General features: G+C 41.6%; 1 protein-coding gene across 1 annotated transcript; it reads left to right on the top strand.

Annotated features, from left to right (window-relative positions):
* Positions 1–1,207: 1,207 nt before the first annotated feature.
* LOC134343957 (cyclin-O) lies at positions 1,208–7,819 on the top strand (the record flags this gene model as incomplete). Its single annotated transcript, XM_063042928.1, has 4 exons — positions 1,208–1,218; positions 3,909–4,185; positions 4,976–5,161; positions 7,129–7,819. Coding segments are annotated over 4 exons (951 nt in total), but the record flags the coding sequence as incomplete, so codon positions are not given.
* Between the last annotated feature and the right edge of the window lie 12,982 nt (positions 7,820–20,801).

Genomic DNA, 20,801 nt, shown 5'->3' with positions numbered 1-20,801 from the left:
GCAACGGCAAGACGACCTGACCTACCCCACAGAGGCTAGGACAAGACAAGACAGAACATAACCCCCCATGGGGCAATGGCAAGACGGCCAGACTTACCCCACGGAGGTGAGGACAAGACAAGACAAGACCAACACAAATGAACACCAGACAGTACCTATCTAGCTCTGGTGATGGAACTAGACCGAAGTGCAGGCGGGGGCTGCAGACCAGGGCTAGAGGCGAGAGGGGCAGAGAAGGGATTCAGACAAGGGGGTAGGACAGGAATCACAGACCGTCAGGGCCAGGACTAGACTCAGAACTGGAAGCTGCCAGGGCCAGGACTTGACATGGTACTTGAACGCCGCCAGGGTCAGGACATGGACATGGTACTTGGATGCCGCCGGAGCCAGGACGTGGACGTGGTACTTGAACGCCACCGGAGCCAGGACGTGGTACGTGAACGCCGCCAGGGCCAGGACGTGGATGTGGACATGGTACTTGAACGCCACCAGGGCCAGGACATGGACGTGGTACTTGGATGCCGCTGGAGCCAGGACTTGGTGCTTGGAACCTCCGGGTAGTGCCGAGCTCTCGACTTGGCCCAGGAACAGTAGACAGCGGCTCTTGATTCTCTCCGGCGGGTTAACTGACGGACCCACCTTGATGAGGAAACTTTGCAGGCTCGCTTTGGCGAGGTAACTGGACAGGGTTGCTCCGGTGAGGAAAGGCGAATTACTGACACTCGCTTCGGGCGGAGACAAGGCTTGCTCCGGCCAGATGACATTGGCACGCCGTGACTTTGCAGATGCTCCTGCGCCGAATGGCTGAAAGCCGGAGACTATAAACTACTGGTTCAGCCGAGCGTTAATTGCCTCTAATCACCAAAGTCAAGGGACACGGGAAAACAGGGAATCAACGGTCTGGATCGTAACGTAAACAAGGTAAATTTAAAGGGACCCCAATCCGGAAAATGACACTATCACATTCTAGCTATCCTCCTTCCGCTTCCCCCAAGAGAAAGAGCACACCGAGCAGCTCGTAAGTCGCTATGGTAACTGAGGGCAGCATTACTTGATGGACAATCAATGCTATGATTTTTCGGCAGCATGTTTATCCTTTCAAGGACATTTGCCTGCTAGTGCATTTCTTACACAGACAAAGGAAGGAGGAGTTATTTGAGAGGCAGTTGGTACTCAGTACGGTGAGATAAATAGGAGGTCAGATGATAGAGACCTCAGGCACATGTTTTGGACATTGAATGAGCTTTGTTATGCCCACAGGAAAAAGTGGGTTTTTGGAGGATCGATCAGGTGGGTTGATCAGTTGCTGTTGCAGTGAGAAAAGGGATTGACTGGTGGGGAGTTGTCCATGTGTCCAACCTTTGCCTGGGTTGATAGCTCCACCACAGAAAACTGGTCCCCTTTGTTGTGGTCACAGTCAGTGATTTTTAAAGGATTTTGGAGGACAACGAGAAGATCGATGGCATCAGCTCAACTGAAGACTCAAATCTCTCCCTCTCTGTCTCTCCATCACTACTCAACTCAGTCCCATGATCTGAACTGAACTATACTCATCATGGTAAGACTGTATCTTTTTACCCCTAGACTTGAAGAAGCTTGATTTTTCATATATATATTTCCACACTTACTTATTTATATATATATATAATCATTGCTAACCTGTTTGATTTACCTGCATTTATATTACTGTATTGCATAGTTACTAATAAATATTATTAGTTAATAGCAATACTGGACTCCAAAGTGTTTTCCCTCTCTGCTGGTTCTTTATTCCCGTCACGGAGTACATGACAATACAAATATGCTACCTTTAGTATTACTCCTTCATACAAAAACTGCTTACATAGGCATGCCCTTTCTCTTCCAATTTGTCCTATTCTACAAGGCCGCTTCTTGTAATTATATAATCGGAGATCATTTTAACCGATTTGTGGATCGGTGCTTACAGATTAGATCAACCAGTTTATATTTTAGTTGTTGAATTCTAATTAGCCCCTGGTTATTTGAATTTGAATTGAGTGTTATTAAACATCAAGATCCTTAATTGCATTGAGTTTTTCAATCTGAATATCCTAGCATCAGGGTGAAAGTTGGGAAAACTTCACTTGAAGCCAATTGACGAAGCAATTTAAAAGGATGGCTTTAATTCACGAATTAGCAGTTTAGATCAATTACACGAAAAGAAGAAAAGTGAAGCTAGAAAAACGTGTTTGACTGTTTCCGTCGCAGTGAAGAAACAGGTTTTGCGGTTTCCTTTGCACTCTGACTGTTAATCCCATCAGCTCAGTGAACCATTTATAGCGAAGCAAGGAGTTCTCGCTCTGCTGAGGCCCTTGTGTACTTGTTTGGAATGTGATTGCAACCCGGCTGTGTTTGTTCAGAGAAATTGCGGCTCGTTTACAGAGTCTTGTGTCTGACATCACTCCCCAGGGGAGCCCTCCTTCGCCGAGCCTAGCGCGGCAACTCCCGCTTCGCTTTTATTCCAGTGCTTTCAATATGACTACGACAGAGCTCATAAATGTCAATAGGCTCTTCCGACTGACAATGCGTGCTGCAGAGATAGTTGAAACACCGGAGCATTTGCTTCAAGTGCAATGCAATTTCTTTCACTCCCTTCGATGCGCCTTTTTAGATCAGCACTTTGCATTAAAGTGTACAAGGTTACAAATTATTTTTATAGAATGTATTCGGGGTTGGTAATCGACATTATCTTGTTATCTGAGTGTGTGTGGTTTAATCCCCGTAATTTCAATAATTTTGGTGTGTGCATCAAAATCACCAGGAACTTTCAGTGATCTAGTTAACTCCATATTCCTTGCGCACGTGTCTCGCATGGATGACGTATAAGATTACAGTACCATAATCGTTCCAATAAATTGAAGTTGGGGATCCAAAATAAACATAACCTCCAGTGTTCAAACAAAAAATAGTTTTCCAAAATCATTTCATTGATTACTCTATCTTAAGAACTGCTCGTGATTTTTACATAAAATGCTGGAGGAACTCAGCAGGCCAGGCAGCATCTATGGGGAAAAATACAGCCGACTGTACTTTTTCCCATAGATGCTGCCTGGCCTGCTGAGTTCCTCCAGCATTTTGTGTGTGTTGCTCCGATTTCCAGCATCTGCAGATTTCTCTTGTTCGTGATTTTTACATGATATCTTTAAGAAATTCAGCACCCGCAGGTTCGTTCCATGAAGGTCTGGTGCTGCTTTGTTGCCGCTAAACTGGTTTTGATTTAGAAAATAAAATTGGTCTTAATCGGATTCAATGTATTGTAATCTTGTGCTAGCACATTGATTCATTTAACATTGTTAATATCATGATTACTTTATCTCGTGTTACAATACACGATTGTTAAATGTTAAACGGCGTATAAATTGTAAATCCTTAAGTTAAGGATTTTTAAACTGTCGGAACTCCTACAGTCCAATCGGAATCATTCGGGAGCTTTGCTGCCGGGCAGATCAACCCGGCTGAAATTGACAACTCAGCGCGTTGCCGTGCAACAGGTGGGCGCGTGCCGAGGATATTGAAGTCTATTGCCAAACTGAATTGAAGAGAAGGGGGATGGGTGAGGAATTAGCATTGAGCGGTCATTTGACCGGGAAAACTGGAGCCCTGCTGGAGTTGTGTAATGTTGGTGAAAAAAAAATCTGCCAACGTTTCAATTAGCTGGACCAATAACGCGAGGCTGAGCTGGCGAGAAGTGCATGTGGGATTCAAAATGAAACCTGCGCTCTACAACTTCTCAGCACAACACTGATGGTTGCAAACGCTATGAGCGAAGGGCTTTCTCTGCAACCAGTGCTGAATCAGCTCAGCCCGACTAAAGGAAAGCGACGGGCCGGGGTGAATGACGATGTTACACCTGAAGAGAGGGCTGAGACATTCCCTGACTGTGCAAGAGCCCCGATTAAAAGACCCAAATATCCAAGGTACAGGAAACAGTGCACCGTTTCCAGTGGATGTGATAGTGGCATTTGTACTGACGAGTCACCCTGTTCGAGCCCTTCCGATGCAGCGAGCGGTAGCCCCACACTTCGAAGTAGCTGCTCCTTTGACGGGCTCGCCACTCAACTTGATTGGCAGATATTCAGAGAATATGGGGAGGATTACTACCACTTTAAACGAGAATCCGAGAAGAAATTCCATCCCCGGGACTGTTTGGCTCGGCAGCCTCAGGTAAGGAAAGACTGCAATCTATGGAGATGTAATGCATGAAAATTCATCAATTATTTTACATATCAGTTTTGATTGTTTAATACAATAACTATGAAACTAGCATTTGGAAACTTTAGTAGTTGGTCCACGTCCACAGAAATGGAAGCCTACTTTCACACGTGGCAATTGTCTAGAAACGTAACATAGCGGTTAGATATGCAATCCCACTATATTTGTGATTCATTGAATCAGATCGCTTTGTCACTAATAGTGGCCCATCATCTTGGAGTCGGTCTATTACTGTCACGTGTACAGTGTTTGCATGCTATCCCGACAGATCGTGCCGTATACAATTACATCGAGCTAGCAAAAAGAAAACAATGTAGAATAGGCCGTTACAGTTATAGAGAAAGTGTAAGCACATCGACGAGAAAACTTAATTAAGAGTTCAACTTTTAGCATATGAGAGGTCCATTCAAGCGTCTGATAATAATGGGATAGAAGCTGTCCTTTAATCTGGTGGTTCATGCTGTCAAGCTTCGACAGAGAAGAAAAAACTGCGGCGTGAGACGTGTCCTTGATTATGTCAGCTGCTTGCCTGAGGCAGCGAGAAGTTAGAATCGCCTCTAGACATCACCTTACCGGCCTGTACTTTAAACTCTTTCACGCAGAGCTCACGTATGATACTCGGAGCACTGGGCAGCTTCCGCAGTTGGAAGAGAAACAGAAAAATGTCATTATTCACTGCTGAGTTCATAACGTCCTATTCAGCTCGCCAATGTGTACGTTACAATTTAATCTTTCCCGACAGGTAACTGCAGATGACCGGTGTAAACTCGTTAGCTGGCTAATTCCAGTTCACAGATGCTTAAACTTCTCTTTTGAATCGCTCTGCCTCACTGTAAACATAATGGACCGTTTCCTTCAAACAACACCCGTGGCTTCAGATTGTTTCCAACTGGTTGGAGTAACCTCGCTGCTGCTTGCGTGTAAACAAGTGAGTAAGAAAGCATGAATGGGCAATAAACCCAGCCACTTCCCATGCAACACATTCTCATGTATAAAACATGCTGCGATGGAGCGGAGGCTGTAGCGCGTTACAGGAACCAAAAAAAAGGCGCATTGTTTTCCGAGGTGCTTTGTCTAATTTGAATATTGATTGTAACTATACTAATGTTGAACTATGTGAGTGATATTACTAGACTGAAGGGATAGTTTGGTATTCCCACAAAGCAAGAGGCCATCGAATAGGATCGGGACTGATTCGATATTCCAATTTTTTTTTTTGCAGCCGTTTCTCGTTAACATTGATTCTTATCACCGACTGTAAATGGTCTTCCACAGCCTTAAATGTACCCAAAGAATTCGCCCATTGGTCTCTGCAGCAAGCTTTCCAAGGACTCAAAACACCGAGAGAAGCAATTCTTCCTCTACTTGTCTTAAGTGGACACAGATCTGAACTCCATTAGCTGTTGAACAAGGCGGTCCCCATTCACAATGGCATTCCCTCACCTGTACAGTGACTCATACCAGTTAATTGCATGGCTCAAGACTGATGCGGTATTGATATGCAAATCTATATAATCTGTAGTTCACTGGGTCATGTGGGAGAGGGGGAGAGAAAAAGAATCCCCTCCCCCCCCCTCCGGAAGAGGTGTAGTCCCATTGAACTGAATTTTCATTGCAGCAGAAAGTGGAAGAATTTCGTAGTTCGGATAACATCCGAGGAAAGAAATGGACAGTGGACGATTTGAGTCGAGACCCTTATAGACTGAAAGGTGGAGGGAAAGGGTGGAATAGCAATGGATCCTGAAGAGGTGGCATGATTGGCAGATGGAGGGAGGAGTGAAGGGTGGAAAGGGGGGGTGATAAGTGGAGGCAACAAAGGACTAGTGTTTCCACTTTTTTTTATTGGATTCTGATCAGGAGTGGAACTTTAGGGTTTTATTGTCTAATACAAAACACAAGCATTGCTAAGGGGTGAGATCAACTACCTAATTGCAAACAGGTAATTGAAATCCAAACAGGACGTGATCAGTTTTCGGTAGCGCCAAGACAAGTAATCCACCCTTGTACTGAGCTATCAATTGTGAGTTAGATGTTTTTCACTTCTCAAGAACAAGTGCCGATTTAAAAAGAACCTCAGATAGCTGTAACTAGAAACTGATGTCAAAATGTATTTCTTATTTACCATAATTCACTACGAGCGTTGAAATTTGACCATTTACTTTTTAATTCAGTGTAAGTCATTCAATAATCCTGCTTTCTCAGCAACAAGTTGTACTTGGCCGAGTGGAGATGGAAGTATTAGTATCTGTTTGGCGTAATTTTTATGCATGTACACGGTCACCTTAAGGATGTTGCACCGCCAATTACTTCAGTGGAATCAGTGTTGCTTAATAATCAAATAGAAGAGCTGGTTGGAGAATGGAAGCATATAAATAGTAAGATCGATTTAATTTAAGTAAAATCCCTGTAGGTAATATCGATTGGGGAAATAATTATCAACGCACGAGATAGCCTTGCAAATCAAAACTGCCGACGCTGGGAATCCTAATCATGGGTAAATATTTCTGGTCTGTTTCAATGTAAAGCCATAGAACAGTTCAACTTGATCCTATTGGGCAAAAAAAAAACAAACTTTGATCGAATGTATCATGAGACCTTGGAAGGCTTTGCTACAGAAACCTATGGAAGCAGTATTTGGGTATATTTAAGGCTGAGGAAGACCGATTTTTCAGTCGGCGATAAAATCAAGGCTATGGGGAAAGGGTAGCAAAAAAAAACGTTTGGCATATCGGACCAAGACTCAGGCCTAAGCTCCTATGTGAATAAAATCCACCGGAATCCATAATATTCTGACTCAGATAACAGAATAATGCTGCCAACTGGAGGTAACGAACACGAATAGTGAACGGTCAATCCACACCTCGTTACTTACTTCTATGTGTTCGCTTCCCACAGGTTGAAGTGTACCCCCCTAAAATCAAGCAGCTGCTGGCTCTGTGCTGTGACGCCTTTTCTCGGGAGCAGCTGTGTAACCTGGAGTGCATCATCTTGCTCAGACTCAACTTCGAGCTCACCGCACCCAGCGTGGACTTCTTCTTGGAGTATTTCACGAATAAAACCCTGCGGCGTCAACAACTGGACAGCAGGGCTGCCAGGACTGGAAGGCTGGCCAGGCGCCTCGTCGAGATAAGTTTGGCCGATTACTCCTTCAACGGGTATCGGCCCTCCCTGCTGGCTATCTCTGCCTTCAGCCTGGCCGATCGGATGTTACATCCCGGCGAAGTGATCGACCTGGAGTTCAGCGATTACCCGCCCAGCGTGCTGGAAGACTGTGTGGAGACACTGGAGTTGCTGGTGGCTTTGAACAAGGAGTCATTGGCATCCTTGCAGAATCTTGAACCGACAAATAATCGATTCAGCACTGAATTATGAAGTGCTGTCACTCGTGTTTTCTCAAGAGAATCACATCTTGTTTGTTGAATGAAATTACATCGAATTAAAACACGTATGACACAAAACCTTGAATTGTGTATACTAGTTTACATGTGTGAAGGATAGTTCTCACTTAAACTTCTGCAAGATGAAATTGTTTACTACTTGTCGAATGGGATAATACCGGCGTGTATGGGCAATCAGGGAGATGACTGTAACCTGTAAACTTGATTACAATAACCTAGAGCAACTGAAACCACATTCACTTAATGCACTGGTATTTCCTGTAGAATGGTGCAATTGTAACCTGTAAATAATATACTATTGTATGTATTTTAAGACCGAATTTGCGAAATACTGTGGAGTCACGTGACTAGCCATTAACTTATTTTCGTTAGGTTAATAGTTTAGGATTATTGTGTTCCTAAATAGATATTCATGTTTATAGCTCCGAGCGGTTCTCATTTGTGCTCGCAACAACAAACGATTCAGTAATGAATAAAGCGCTAGTTTCAACCTTTCTAACAATTGCATTCTTAGTGTTGCGTGGGTGTAAAATTGAACACAACATCATTACTCCCTGCCGGGTTTCACCACCTCCCTCTTTCTCCTGAATGTATTAATTCCTACTGCAGCTTCCTGGTGCCGTTCAGCTGTGCGGCAGCGAGATCAATGGAGGAGGAGTTACTTTGAGCAAACATAAAGACGAGATGTGCAGATGCTGGAAATCTAGAGCAACACACGCAAAATGCTGGAAGAGCTCAGCAAGTCGGGCAGCATCCATGGAGGGGAGCCATTTCATCAGACTGGAAAGGAAGGGGGCGGAAGCCAGTGTAAGAAGGCGGGGGAGGGGAAGTAGGTGTGATGAAGAAGGTGAACGGGGGTGAAATAAGTAGCGCGGGGGGGGGAGGTTAAAAGGACTAGTAGGTGAGGACAGTGGACCATAGGAGAAAAGAAAGGGGTGGTGGGGGGGGAACTAGAGGGAGGTGCTGGGTAGGGGCGAAAGGATAACTAGTGAAGAGGGCGAGAAGAAAATACCTGCTCTAAAGAAACAAACATGTTGTCAGGTTTGAAAATACTAATCAATGATCGGGAAAAACTTAATTTTGTCCCAAGGCCATTATGCTGTCATTTAGCGTAGTCATCACAAATCTATGAGGCAAGAATAGCCAGATATATGTTTGTTTAGGAATACTCCCCTGCTGGTCTTCAAAATAATGCCACGGAATGATTTAGGTTGAATTAAGGGTGCAGGAGAGCGTGGCACCTTTCTCCGTGCCAACACGCCCTCAGCACTGCCAACTGTAACAACACACATCAAATTTGCTGGTGAACGCAGCAGGCCAGCCAGCATCTCTAGGTACAGTCGACGTTTCGGGCCGAGACCCTTCGTCAGGACTCACCAGCAAATTTGCTGTGTGTTGCTTGAATTTCCAGCGTCTGCAGAATTCCTCGTGCCAACTGTAACAAACAGGTTTGGTCACAACTGGAAGACTTAGTCCATTTCTGGCCGCCACACATGGAGAAAATACATACAAGGCTTTTAGAAAAGGGGTAGAGGAGATAAAATGATTCTAAAGATGAGGATCTTCACCGAGTACATATACTGTTGAACCCGGGGTTGTAGGTTTTAGAATGGTGGATCTGATAAAATATATTAGAATCATAAAAGCATGTTCAGAACAAATGGAAACAAACTGGACAAAGATTTCACAACCAAATAAAAATAGAATGAGTGTGTAAATAAATGAAGCAAAAGAGAGCTGTGGGGAGAATTTTGGTTTATGTTACGAGTGAGTGTGGCTGGAACGGCTTGCCAGGGCCCAGTAGTGGAGGCAGATTCAATGGTAGCATTGAAAAGTGATGTGGGTAATGTATCTAACGAGGTGGTGAACTTGTGGAATTTGTTGCCACAGGCAGTTGTGGAGGCCAGGTTGCTGGGTGTATTTAAGGCAGAGGTTGATAGGTTCCTGACTGGACATGGCACCCAAGGTTACGGGGAGAAGGCTGGGAACGGGGGTTGAGAAGGAGGGAAAAAAAGGATCAGCCGTGATTGAATGGTGGAGCAGACTCAATGGGCCAGATGGCCTAATTCTGCTGCTATGTCTTATGGTCTAAAGGCAAAGCTTACCGGGCCACAAGGATAGGTCAAGAAAGTGTGACGAGCAGGATTGGGTTAACTATTATGGTCTCTGTGCCTATAGGTTTCCTTCCAAGCTGTCTGCATTCTGTGTTTTCCTGTCTTTATTGGAGAAAATCCTGACTTCCTAGCTTTTCATCCAGGCTAACCTCATTACGGTAGCTCTTCTGCTGGTATGTTGAGGCAGCTAATCCCGGACAATCCTCTCGCTAACTCAGTAGAACGGCAAAAAAAAATCAGGAAAGGTTGATTTCCTTTATTGCAAGCAGCTTGCGAATATAATTCTTTTTAAACATGTGCAATTTAATGATGGACAAACAGCAATGGAGTTAGTGTACAGAGCAAACACAACCACTGGAGAAACTCGAAGATCAGGCATCATCTGTGGAGGGAAATGAGGAGATGATGTTCTGGTTGAGGGCCTTCATCTATTTCTTCAACAAAGTAGTTCTTTTGGCTCCAGATTCCAGAGTCTGTAGTCTCTTGCGTCTCCAGTCACAATTTAACTGGCTGACAGACAAAACTAGAGGGGCTGAATAGTGTTCCTGATCCTCTCATCCTTCTATTCCCACCCACAGAATCCATATGTACGTTAATTAAGTCAAGAGCAACAAGATTTGCTGCTAGTACTTTTAGATCAACTATTAAAGTTCAAAGTAACTTTATTATCAAAGTACATATACGTCATCATATACTACCCTGAGATTCATTTTCTTGTGGGCATTCACAATAAATACTACTCCTACTACTACTACTAATAATAAGTACTTTATTGATCCCAAGTGGGAAATTCTTTTGTTGCAGTGGCAACATTTAAAAGCACAGTTAGCAGTGTGCAGACTTAACTAATAATAAGGTACAGAATAATAATATACACAATAATAATTTACTAATGTGCAATAATAATGGACGAAATAATAAAGCAGAGACTATTGTTCTATGATGTGTGTTCTCCTGTCACACGGAGATGAACTGTTGTATATGCTTATTGCATTTGGTAGGAAAGATCCTTATGACAGTGGAGCGGAATGAGTCTGGTCTAAAGGGTGCTCCTCTGCTTATTCAGCAGGTCATGGAGAGGATGTGCCAGATTGTCCATAATGGATAACAGAAATACAGTAGAGTCAAAGAAAAACTACACACAACGACAGATGGATAATCAATGTGCAAAAGACAACTAATTGTCCAAATACAAAGAGAAAAACAAACTAAAGTAATTATAATAGTAGATAAATAAGTAATAAATAGTGTGGGCACGTGGCCGAATGGTTAAGGCATTGGACTAGCTACCTGGATGTCGTTGAGTTCGAGCCCCAGCCGAGGCAACGTGTTGTGTCCTTGAGCAAGGTGCTTAATCACACATTACTCTGCGACGATACTGGTGCCAAGCTGTATGGGTCCTAATGCCCTTCCCTTGGACAACATTGGTGTCGTGGAGAGGGGAGACTTGCAGCATGGGCAACTGCTGGTCTTCCATACAACCTTGCCCAGGCCTGTTCCCTGGAGAGTGAAGGCTTACCAGGCGCAGATCCATGGTCTCGCAAGACTAACGGATGCCTTTACTAAGTAATAAATAATACTGAGAACGGGAGTTGTCGAGTCTTTTAAAGTGAGTCCATAAGTTATGGAATCAGTTCACTGTTGGGGTGAGTGCCCAGAGTCTGATTGCTGAGGGATAATAAATGTTCCTGAATCTGGCGGTGTGGTTCCTGAGGCCCCTGTACCTCCTCCCGGAGGCAGCAGCGAGAAGGGGGCATGGCCTGGATGGTGGGGGTCCTTGATGATGGATGCTGCTTTCCAGCAACGGCGCTTCTTGTAGATGGACTCTATGGTGGGGAGAGAGTTACCCCTGATGGACTGGCTTGTATCCATTACCATTTGTAGGCTTTACGGTTCAAGAGAATTGGTATTTCCATACCAGGCCCATGATGCAACCAGTCAGTATACTCTCCACCGCGCATCTATAGAAGTTGTCAGTTTTAGATGAAATGCCGAACCTTCCTTCGCAAACTTCTAAAAAAGTAAAGGCGCTGCCGTACTTTCTTTCCAATGGTGCTTGCAATGGATTTGTAACTAACAACGCATTTCACATTTAATAGAAATAATAAATAGTTAAGTAACGGAGTGATTTCCACCAAATTTCACAATAACTTGTTCATTATAAAACAGCAAGTAATACCAACAGAATTACAAACGTTCTCCTAAAATATTCATCTTTATCAATTTACTATTAAAATATAGTACGTGCGTATAAATAGTTCCAAATAAAAATCACACACGAGAGGCGTTAATAGATTACATTTATTAATTTCTTTATTGGATAAAATTATGCTGGTTACGGTATTTTCCTTCTTAGCCAATCAAAAAAATTTAAATCTTAAAACATTCAATGTAAACAGTATATTACTTCTTTGTTTACATAAACCACATCTTCAGAATTATTTAAGGATTTTATCAATTGCCTCTTACGCACACTATGTTGCAACGAAAAATCTGTTTCAATCATATTTAAATATGATTATTCTTAATTATTTGCTAGGTGAGGTATATTTGTACAATTCATTGCCTTGGTAGCTTTAATAAGAGATTATGTTAAACAAGGAAATGGTGCGTGCTGAAACATATTTTACTCACATGGCTGTCACGACGTGAGGCTGACAAAACTCCCTAATTGTCCTTTATCAATATTATTGTCTCTCGAAGACGAAAACTGTCATGTAACAGGAGATTGGACTTCATGTCGGACCTGGCCAAAAGCGACATTCCGAGCATTTCTACAGTTTTGTGAAATTACTGTTGAAGTGGCGCCAATGAACTAGAAAAGGGCGCAGATTTAAAAAAAACGAACTGTCCCTGGAGATCGCGGAGCTTTAAAGTTAGCGCCCCGCTCATGCACAGATTGCCTGGTCTTAAGGCGCCACCTCCGGCGCTCACTCTGGCTGTTTACAAGGGACATTAATCGCTCTTTCCTGTTATAATTACTCATCTCCAGGGACGCTTTTCCCGTAGAGACGAAATAGAAAAGGTTTGATTGGATCATGCAATAACTGTGCCCATTCCCTCTATAAGACAGATATCTTTCCAACTGACAGTCATTTCATTTTCTGCCTTTAGGTTATTTAAACTATACTTCAGCAGCTTATTTAAACATCCAGGGTATAAACATCACGAAGCATTTATACATAATTGATCCAAAGCAGCAAAGATAGGTATATTATTATAACCCCAAAAGGCAGTGAAAATGCAAAATGGAAGGAAAGTCTTTGGAGAAATTTATCCGAACAGGATGGCAGAATTACCAATGCGTACTTCCGGCAAGCATCTTCCCAGAGCTGATAAGAAGGTATACCATCCTCGGCGATGGAGTCGTTAATGTCATTTTCTAGCAGTGGTTATTTTATGGAAGGTTGAAATATAATTTCCTTTTTGGATTATAGCAGTGTTGACCCGATGGATACAATTTAAACGCCATCTCTGCTTGTACTTACTATGGTGCATTGCCTGGTCAAACTTGCCATTTTAATATGTGCGGCGTGGAGGGACAATTGTTAGTGCGTTCATTGCTTCGTTAAATTCAGTATAGGTTTCTAGGTTTTGGTATTAATTTTACGTTTTCCTTCTACTAATAGTTTTATCATGTCTTTATGTAAGTAATATATGCACTTTAATGTTCAAAATTAGACTGATAAAACCTTGTTTTGCGTTGTTTTCATGTGATGCGCAGAAAGATCGGCAGAACACCTGTGGCGCTACCTCACAGGTGACTCGGTATCCTGAGGCAACGATGATGACTCCGGATCCAGGTGCGAACAGATGTTTCACTCAACATTTTTGACTATGCAGATACACACCATTTTCCTGTCATGTTTATTCAAAGACCAAACCCGTTGTGTATGTGCGTCTCTGTGTGTGTTCTTTAGCATTCGTTACCATAGATGAAACAGTATGGCAAGATTTGGCAGAGTGCACATCTGCTTTACACGAGGAACCATCAAGTGAACCCATCCGACAGGTGAGTGATGTCTGTAATATTGCCATTCATATTTACTGAGTCTAAATGAATGTCGGAGTATGTTTATGCCTGAGGATGAATACTGAGTACTGTGAGTACACAGCTGAGTACTGTGGGTGGTGAATGTACCAATGGCAATGTGAGAAGCAGTCTGCTGGAGGAATTCAGTAGGTGGAGCAGCATGGGAGAGGAAAGGAATTTCCAATGGAAACACCACCTTTCCTCCTGCAGATGCTGCTTGACCTGCTGATGTTGTCTAACAGATTGTTTGTTGCTCCAGATCCCAGCATATGCAATCTCTTGTACCTCCAACGATAACGTGACTGTACATGTGTGAGGTTATTTGTATGAATGGGAAAGTAAAGGGTCGGTACAGAGTCTGCGTGACTGACCAGAACATCAGAGTTTGATGTTGTCTGTATATGTAGACGAAAAAGACCTGAGGATGTAAGAAAGTGTAATAAATTATCCATGGCCTCCTCTGAGGCCACCCTCAGGGTGGAGGAGCAACACCTTATATTCCATCTGGGTAGTTCAAACTGATAGCGTGACAATCAATGATACACCTAACCCTCACTTCCCTGTTCCTCTATTCCCACTCTGACTTTTTACCTCTTCTCACCTGCCTATCACTTCTCCCTGGGTCCCCTCCTCTTTCCCTTTCTCCTATGGTCCACTCTCTTTTCCTATGAGATTCTTTTTTTCCAGCCCTTTCCCACTCACTTGGTTTCACCTGTTACCCTCTAGCTATCCTCCTTCCCCTCCACCACCTTTTTATTCTGGCATCTACCCCCTTCCTTCTCAGTCCTGAACAAGGGCCTCAGCTTGAAACATCAACTGTTTATTAATTCCCATAGATGCTGCCTGACCTGCTGAGTTCCTCCAGCCTTTTGTGTGTGTTTCCTTGGATTTTCAGCATCTGCAGACTTTCTCATTTTATAAAAAATAGAAGAACATACGTCAGTGGGTTTATACAGGAGTACATGATTGTAAATCTGAATGGGTCTGTGTTTGTATCAAGAGTCAGAACACATTAGTAGCCGAGTACTGTATAAGTAAGGATATACAAACATAAATAGTTGAAGAAGAATAAAGGACTGAAACTATCAATAACTATATGAATTATTTCATGTGTGAATGTATGGTTAAAAGTGGAGAAATACCCCCCTTCTGTTTGTGTATAAGTGGCAGCTGCACTTAGTAAATTGTCTTCTGTAAGCTGGAGAGTATGAATCAGAAACTTGTTTGCACATTTGAGTGTGTGAGTGTGTGAGTGTGTGTGTGTATGTGTGTGTGTGTGTGTGTGTGTTTGTGTGTGTGTGTTTGTGTGAGAGAGAGTGAGAAAAAGAGAGAGCAAGATTGTAATATGAATTTACCATGTGCCTGCGGGAATAAGTAGTTAAATCTCTGTTTGCATGATTGTCATATAATTTGCTTTAATATTTAAGTAGGATGTATTTTCTGTGAGGCTGTCAGTGATTTACTCTATATTTTTGACTTTATTATATGTGAAGTACTAAGACACTTAGTGTTTGTGTGTTTATATGTGTGAGAAACTGTCATTTTCATCTTCTGTATCTGTAAGTGGCTTATTCTATGTATGCATACATTTATGAGCATGTAGAGGTACATATACGTTTGCAGAAGCCATTGGAAACTCAGTTGTTTTCTTTAATTTGGTGGCATGTATCATATTGTATACATATTGTGAAATAACACATTTCTAAAACATTACTTAATTAACATGTTAGATTTGGAAAGAATATTTAGTTATATGTATTTAAGCTATAGTCCCTTGGATTTCACAACAATGATCAAAATCAAGTTTTGCCGTCTGGTTACAGTGGTACTAGAAAGTTTGTGAACCCCGTAGAATTTTCTCTATTCCTGCATGAAATGTGATCAGATCTTTATGAAAGTCCTAAAAGTGTTTGTAGATAAGGAGATCCCAATTAAATAAATAGCACAAAAACCATTGTACTTGTTCATTTATTTATTGAGAAAAATGATCCAATATTACATGTATCAGTTGGAAAATGTGAGAACCTCTGGGGTAATGCTATTTGGAATTTGGTGTTACAATCAATGAGATGAGATTGGAGGTGTCCTGCCTTAAAAAGAATACACATGAAGTCTGGTCACTGACAGAGCCTGCTCTTCTCAGGAAAGATCTGTTTATGTGCACCATGTCTCGATCAAAACAACTTTCAGAGGACCTTAGAAGAAAAATTGTAGATGCATAAAGCTGGAAAAGGCTACAAAAGCATTTCTAAAGGCTTGCGTGTTCATCAGTTCACAGAAAGAGAAATTGTCTACAAATGAAAGAAACACAGTACCGTTGCTACTTTCCCTAGGACTGGGTATCCTGTAAAGATAACATGAAGAGCATAACATACAATGCTGAAGGAGGTGAAAAAGAACCCAAGGGTAACAGCAAAAGATCTGTAGAAATCTCTAGAACCTGCTAAAGTCTCTGTTCCTGTGTCCACTATAAGAAAAACACTAAAAGGAAGGTGTTCACGGAAGGATACGGCAGAGAAAACAACTGCTCTCCAAAAAAAACATTGCTGCATGTCTCAAGTTTGCAAAATACCGCCTGGATGTTCTACAGTACTTTTGGGACAATGTTCTGTGGACAGATGAGACAAAATAACTTTTTGGCAGAAATGCACATTTCTATGTTTGGATGGAAAATGGCACTGCACACCAACACCAAAACCTCATCCCAACTGTGAAGCAAGGTGAAAGAAGCATCAGGGTTTGTGGCTGCTTCGCTGCCTCAGGGCCAGGGCAGCTTGCAATCATTGAGGGACAATGAATTCATAATTGTATCAAGACATTTTACAGAAGAAAGTCGGGGTAGAAGTCTGTCACCTGAACCTTAATAGAAGTTGAATAATGCAACAAGGCAATGATCCAAAAGACAAGAGTAAATCAACAACAGATTGGTATAAAAAGAAGAACATTTGTGTGTTTTTGAATGGCCAAGTCAGAGTCCTGACCTTAAAGCTGTAGAAATGTTGTGGAAGGACCTGAAGCAAGCAGTTCATGCAAGGAAGCCCATCAACATCCCAGAATTGAAGCAGTTTTGTAAGAGGCAGTGGGGGGATGGCCTGAAATTCCTCCAAGTGAAGTTCAGGACTGATCAACAGTTACCAGAAACATTTGGTTTAAGTTATTGCTGTACAAAGGGGTCACACCAATTATTGAAAGCAAAGGTTCACATACTTTTCCCTACAAATACATGAAATTTTGGATCACTTTTCTCAATAAATAAATGAAGAAGTGTAATTTTTTGTGTTATTTATTTAAATGGGTTCTATTTATCTAGCTTTAGGACTTGCATGAAGATCTGATCACACTTTAGGTCATATTTATGGAGAAATAGGGAAAATTCTACAGGGTTCACAAAATTCCTAGCACCACTATACTGCATGTCCTATAAATGTCATTTATTATGACCCACAGTGGTTATATTTTGCAGGTGGAACACTATGACAAAGAGATCTGTCTAACTATAAAGGACATTCATATACTTAACTAAATCTTAGCTGAGCATAACCATATTGCAGTCGATATTTTAATATTTATCTTCAATTAATATTGCATCCAGCTCAAAAATAATACAAACTTTGTATGTAAATCTACAATGCCAACAGAGCCAACAACACACAAGTAATTGAGCACTCATTTACATGTAGTATCAAATATATTTAATGTTATAATTTAAACATATTAGAAATGAAAAACACAGAGTATTCTTTGTTTACTTTTATCCAATAATTCTCAGCAAAATCAACTAAAAGAGACAAGACCTTTTGATGGAACTAAGAATTCACTCAGTTCCCAGTCAAACTAAAAGCTGTGAAGACAATTTATGACAGCATTGACGCTGCATCTCAGCATTGGGGTTTCCAGTGTTTTTTAAAAATCGAGGAACACCCTGAAGATCTGAAATAAAAACTGAAGATGGTGGTGAGGAAGCATCGGTGGGCAGTAAAACAGGATTAATGTTTCAGGTTGAAGACCTTTCTCTGAGATTTCCAGGAGAACTTTGAGAGGTAATGAGTTGCCTTTGCCATAATAGGTGTAAGCAGTTGTTCTAAGATGTGATGAGTAGCATGCTTGTGGCTGCATACATGCCAACTTCTGCTGCATTGGTCTATTCAGATAATCTGGCATAAAATTTAAGGAAGGGCAGGGTAGGTGGAAACCCCCACATCAAAATTCACTGCTGAGCAATTTTTCAAAGGTAGTTTGCTTTATGCTACTATTACTTTGGGTCTTTGGTCTGGTTGCTGCTCTTCAGCAACTGTGGTGAGCTATTGGCAGCTAATATCCAAGAATTCCATTATGGGCTTCTATTGCCAAAATTCAGTATTCTGTTTCTCACCTGTTCTCTTATAAACTCCAAGCAGGGGTAGCTTTGTGGTAAAGGTAGCAAAACAGTAGAAAGGTTGGGGATATTTTGTCAGTAAACATCTGTGGAGAGAGAAACCATGTCAACATGGAAATCTGTGAAATTCATTGCCACAAACAGCTGTAAAGGCCAAGTTTTTGGGTATATTTAAAGCAGAGGTTGATAGGTTGTTGATTAGTAACAGTGTTAAAAGTTACGGAGGGAAGGCAGGAGAATGGGATTAATAAGGATAATAAATCAGCCTTGATCAAATGGTGGAGCAGACTTGATGGGCCGAATAGCCTAATTCTGTTCTTATTTCATATGGGTTCATGTTGGAATATTGCACCTCTCACAGGTGTAGCACCCCTATCTTAACTCAAGGAAGCCTCAAGGTTTCTACTTTGCTTGTGAAATGTTATTGTTAATATGGTATAGACTGTATAAAATGTTGCAGCTTCAATCTGTGGAGGTACTCTGTTTATCATAGTTATCATGAGGATATCCATTTGGAGCACAGTGAACAATAAAAATAGGAACATTATTTGGCAAAAGAATGTGATTTTTTTGGCCACTGTATGCAAAGATATTTCCATTGTTTTAAACCTTGATACCTCAGAAACCACTAATTGAGAAAAAAAAAGCTAGTGTAATCATTATGATATAATAGGTACAATTTTCATCATGACAATTCTCGTTTTTTTTTGTTGTTTCATTATGTGTGTCAATTTTGTGGGTGATGTTGCTTTCTGCGCCTCATTGGATGGCAACCTCTGCCATTTCTTTAGCTTTTGTCTGTTTTTTATGAGGCTGAGTTGCTAGCTCGATGCACCACCCAGCAAAGATGGAAAGTGTGTAAGAAGCTGGCCGGATTCGACCTGGGCTCACTCGCCTCGAAGTCCGGTGCAGATGCCACTACACCACCGGCTGGCTTTGTGTCAATTTGTTCCCAGTTTATTAACTACCAATAATTACTAAAACTATGCAACAGCATTCATAAGGAGAAGATTAATGTTTGCATATCAATCTGCTGTGCAGTTCTACCATGTTCTGGTTGTATTTCAGATACTTAGCATTTGAGATGCTTTCACTTTAGGTGAATAGTTTTTAAAACTTTCATTATTAGGAACAAAACTAGTAAGGAAAGCTATTTAAGACAAATAAAGCTACTGACACAATGAAAGAAGCCCCGAACACAACCAGAGATAGAGAACCTCCATTGCTGCCCTAAACGCTAGTGGCATAACATGCAGTAAGTAATTAGGTACTTGTGCTTGCTGAAGGAAGATTTTTAATTTGCAATGCTCTTTCATCACTGCTGCACTGAGGAAAATCCCACAATGCCTTCAGCAAACAAAATTAGTTAGAACTAATTGCTAAAACAAAAGACACATTACATGGGTTGTCCCTAACTTACTTAGTGGGGACCTTTGGAGTGTATGGTAGCTTGCAGTAAATTACTATTTGTAACTCAATTAAAGCAATGTGATAACATAAACAGACACCATAGCATAGTGGCTAGTGCAATGATTTACAATACGGGTGACCAGGGTTCAATTCCCGCCACTGCCTGTAAGGAGTTTATACGTTCTCCCCGTGACCACGTGGGCTTTGCCCGGGTGCTCTGGTTTTCTCCCACAGTCTGAAGATGTATCGGTTGGTGGGTTAAGTGGTCATTGTAAAGTGTCCTGTGATTAGACTCAGATTAAATCGGGGGTTTGCTGGCTGGCGCGGCTCAAAGGGCTGGAAGGGCCTATTCTTCACTGTATCTCAATAAATACAAAAACACCAGTTGAAATATAAAAATTAATCAAACTTTTCAAGGAATGCAAAGCTACATCATGAAGTATTCATGACTATTTTCAATTAAAACAAATTTATTGCTATCAAATTCATTTACAGTATGTGACCGCTATTGTTCATTGATCTGGCAATAGAAAAGTCACATTGCAGATGAACTTTAATAAATTTGACTCTAATTTTCAATTGTAAGTTATGTAGCAAATACTGCAGAAAATAATTGAGATAATCAGGAGCAAGTTGTTAATGTGCCTTAGCAAATGGCACATGAATTTCAGTGATTATTGGGACACATTGGATTAAATTATACGAGTTAATGTGAATAAATATTTATTTATTTAAATACATAAATGTAAATACATATTTATTTATTGTTTTGTCACCCTTGAACAACTGTTGGTATGTGGTTTATTTTAACATTTTTGGTACTATTATGATGCTGGTGCTGTATATTAAAATCACTCCTTTCTGGGGCAGCACATTAGGACAGTGCTTAGCATAATGCTAATACAGCACCAGCGACCCAGGTTTGATTCCGGACACTTTGTGTGTTATCCCTTTGACCACATGGATCTCATCCTGTTTTTGGGTTCATGGACAGTTCAGAAATCTGATGGTGGGGAAGGAAAAGAGTCACTGTGTGTAGTCATCAGGGTCCTGTAGCACCAACTCGATGCAGCGACAAGTAGAGAGCATGTCTCAAATGGGGATGGTTCTTAGTGGTGGGACACTGCCTTTTCGCTCTGGTTTTCTCCCACATTCTAAAGATGTACGAGCTATTGGTTAACTGGTCACATTTGTGTAATTGGCTGGCGTGGTCTCATTGAGCCAGAAGGACCTGTTAA

This window comes from Mobula hypostoma, chromosome 3 (genome assembly GCF_963921235.1).
Source record: "Mobula hypostoma chromosome 3, sMobHyp1.1, whole genome shotgun sequence".
Lineage (NCBI taxonomy): Eukaryota > Metazoa > Chordata > Chondrichthyes > Myliobatiformes > Myliobatidae > Mobula > Mobula hypostoma.
Note: the sequence above shows the minus strand (reverse complement) of the source record. Positions and strands in the feature narration are given on the sequence as shown.